Below are 3683 nucleotides of genomic sequence, written 5' to 3'. Positions count from 1 at the left end.
TCTCTATTCTACAAACCCAACTACTCTTATATTCAATTATACTATTAGTTTTCAGTTATGGTGTTACTATGTAACCCTATTGATACAAAACCAGTTTTTAATTTCTTCAAAGTATGGAAGACTTTCTTGCCAAGTCTAATGCTGAGACAAATGAAGTTTTGCATGGAATTTCAGAACATTGCTAAGATGGATCATGGCCCACTTCCCTCATATTTTCAGTAACCACTGGACACTTTACCACATTGTTGTATTGCATAATAGTGACCTTCGGTTTCTAGTTTTGAAGCATGTAGTTTTTTTCTTCCACCAAGCCTGAGCATGAGACTTCTTCCTCTTGACTTTTAGAAACTAAAAGAAGTACAATCAACTTTTTGTACAGTGTGAACTTTTCTAGTTTAATCCCATTGTGGCTGTAAACCTTTAATGTTGCCAATTTACTAGGGTAGCTTAATTGTATTGTAATTGATTAATGAATAATCCATGCATACATATGCTAAATTCTTGATGAAAATTCACTCCCCCCTTCCTTTTAGTTAAAATATTTACCACAAAGCAGACTGACAATCATAGTACAAGTTAGTTTCTCACTCCACCATAAATGGTACAACTATCTGTATTAAAACTTGAGAAAAGACTACAGACTTAAAAAAAAAAAGCCATTCTATGCTTTCCATGGTCATATAAAGTGTTTCTAATTTATCCTTTAAAATATTTTGATCAAATCTACATTTAGATGCTGAAAGTGCTATACAAGACTGATGTACACTTAAAAATCAATTATAAACTAAAAATTAAAATTAAAATTTTTTTGGAGAAAAACTTACTTCACTTTCAAATGGAATAACATATGGCTTATTTTCTGAGCAGAAAATCATCATCTGTCCTGACTGAACTGCTTCAGCTTCTTTAATTGATAAGTGATTATTCAAATAGGATACTAAAGATTACCAAACAAAACACAAATACCCAATCCCAGATCTTATTTTTTTTCCAAAATGGGTTTTGTATAAACAAAGTTAACATTACTAGTTTCTTGAATATTCAAGTGTAAATTTATTCAAAAAAGAGTGAAGAGTGAAGAAAATGATCAGAGTTTTAAAAGTAAAACTGTAGGCATTAATGCAACATTGGATGTATCCAACTGGCAATCATACCAATAAAAAGCAACAGAAATTCTTTGGACAGAAATTTTAAAAACCTGGTTGTGATTCTTATCCTTTTGGCAGTGCATATAAAAAAGCACTACTGTTAAAGCTTTTTAAACCCAACTTTCCTTATTTGGAACCTTCCAGAGATATTGGATTGCAACTTCCATCACAACAACAAACATGGCAAATGGCCTTATGACAAGTGGCCTTAAGGTTGGGGCTGAAGAGAGTTGTAATCCATTATGTTTGGTTGGTTATAGCTAGAAAAGTTGATATTCTTCCCAGCTGCTACAATTTACTGATGTGTGAATGGAATGAACAAGAAGACTTACCTTGACAGATAGCTGTTGCTATCAGAACCAAAAGAGGGCCCATTTGCTCTGGAATGAAGGTATCCACCCAGCACAAATCAGTTGTGCTGTGTTATAGGAGAATAATGCCAGTGTCTTGGTCCAGGGAATCTTTCTTAGTGGAAAATAAAGAATGAGGCAATGAAGGCTGTATTCTCAGTTGTGTATTCTTTGTGTCTGGTGCCTGTTGGAGAAGAAGACACTTCTCGTTTTCTGAAAAGACCACAAGTTAGGAAATTTCTAGCTCCAAAAAAAGAACAAGAGTGTGTCATGAACACTCAATAGAAGGGAGGAGAGAGGAGGTACAGCTCAAGGAGGCCCCATTTAAAATACTCTTTTAAAGACTGGTTCAATCACGTTCCAACAGTACTGGTTTGCATTTACAATCGGAAAAGATAATTTGTGAATGGCACCTCCTTTTCAGGCATTCACCTAGTGACAATCTGCAGTGTGTGTGTGGGGGGGGGGCATGTGCAATTGTCTCTACTTGTCCTGATGCAACCACACATGTTCAAGAGATCTGAAATTTTCATGACTGTGCACAAAAATGAATATAGTTGACGTTTATTGGAGTGATGGAATGCTGAGGTTAAATCTACATTGGGCTCTGATGCACGTGATCTATCGTATAACTGGACATGGCTGCACAATGCAGGTGAAAGGTTGGCAAGGTGAAGGCTGAGACCAGAGATACCAGAGCTGGCAAGTGCAGCTTTTCAGCTCTAGACGAGCCTAGTTTAGAAGAGAGATCTAGAAAGGCACAAATGAAATGATATACTGTATATGAAAAATATTTTTTTTAAATGCTGTGGTAAAATCAAGTCATACTGCTTCAGTAACGCTCACGAGATAGAAAACATGACGACAAAAAGAGTTCCATAACTTTTTTGTACTTCTTTTTTTTTTCCTTTTTCAACTTCCTAGGAAATAATAGAAGGATGGAAAAGCAGCAAAAGTAGATTATGAAATGAGGATTGTAAACTACTAAGGAGCATTTTGATTATCGTGGGGTACAAATACTATGTATAAATACATACACCACCGTGCCTCAATAAATTTTCTATGGCTATCTGTCCCTTCTCCCTCCAAAAGGTTAATATTTTAGTGCTGTCTTTGGATGTTTTCACTGCCTGGGCAAATCAATGGCACATGGCCTACATTAAGACTACAATTTGGAACATATTCATTAAACTTGCTTAGTTATTTAGGAACAAATGGACAATGCTAAAAGTGGAGAATACTGCCTGAAGTAAGGTCCCAAATATGCAGAATAGTGATTCCCCACAAAATCATACTTTAACTTTATATGTTCAGGTATTTTTAGTGTGATTACATCATTTTTCAATGAATATGGGTGAATCTGCCCTCCCCTTCCTCCTGGGAATCTGAGGAAATCCTAGGAATGATTACATTATTAAAAGGACAGAGGTTAATTTTGCAGCAGGGAGCATACCACATGGTGGCTTGTTTGCTGATACACTGATATAAGGTATGTTTTGGTAACCAGTTCTGGAAGCAAAATAGAGGGAAATGACAACTGAGCTTTTATTTGAAATTAAATGCCACCTGTCTCACATTACATGGCCAGCTAGACAAAAGGAGCTGAGGGTGCCCAGGGCACAGAAGAAAATGGAATTTGAGTGGAAAGTTTTGGTTATAGCAAACATGAGAAGTTCAGTATCAGGGTGTGCAAGCTGTGTCTGTACAAAAACACTACTTTGAACCACAGTGAAACCAGAAGAGAAATGAGGAGTAGCAACTTTGAAGTTGACCCATGTGGAAAAGGCATCAGGACTGGGACCAACTGGAATTGGATGAGTTGCATCCAGTGAAGAGAGATGAAAATTGCCCAAATGGGGACAGTTAGATAGTATGCAGGAATTATCATTGGGAATGGTAGAGATCTCTACTATGCAAGCAGCTGCTCCATCATGCATGTGGACAAACCTCTAATATCAGCCACATTGTCCAAATATTATTTATTTATTATTTATTATTTATTAATTTGATTTATATACCGCCCTTCTCCCGAAGGACTCAGGGCGGTGCACAGCATATTAAAAACAAGTAACAATAAAATACCAAAATAAAGTTAATAAATACCAAAATAAAAACCCCTCTAAGACCAAATTAAAAGCCAAATATTAGTAGCTGTGTCGTAATTAAAATTATATTAAAAATCATC

At 36.0% G+C, this 3683-nt stretch overlaps 1 protein-coding gene across 1 annotated transcript in view; it reads right to left on the bottom strand.

Moving 5' to 3' along the window:
- Positions 1 to 1600, bottom strand: part of LOC107299984 (macrophage colony-stimulating factor 1 receptor-like) — a 17040-nt gene extending 15440 nt beyond the window's left edge. Inside the window, exon 1 of the mRNA XM_015829331.1 lies at positions 1481 to 1600. Coding sequence (XP_015684817.1) covers positions 1481 to 1523 — 43 coding nt within the window. The 5' untranslated portion in view covers positions 1524 to 1600. The remainder of the gene's footprint in view (positions 1 to 1480) is intronic.
- Positions 1601 to 3683: the final 2083 nt, after the last annotated feature.

The sequence above is a fragment of the Protobothrops mucrosquamatus genome, unplaced genomic scaffold (assembly GCF_001527695.2).
Source record: "Protobothrops mucrosquamatus isolate PMUCROS unplaced genomic scaffold, P.Mucros_1.0 scaffold5868, whole genome shotgun sequence".
Taxonomy (NCBI): Eukaryota; Metazoa; Chordata; class Lepidosauria; order Squamata; family Viperidae; genus Protobothrops; species Protobothrops mucrosquamatus.
This window is presented reverse-complemented; position numbering and strand designations above follow the sequence as displayed.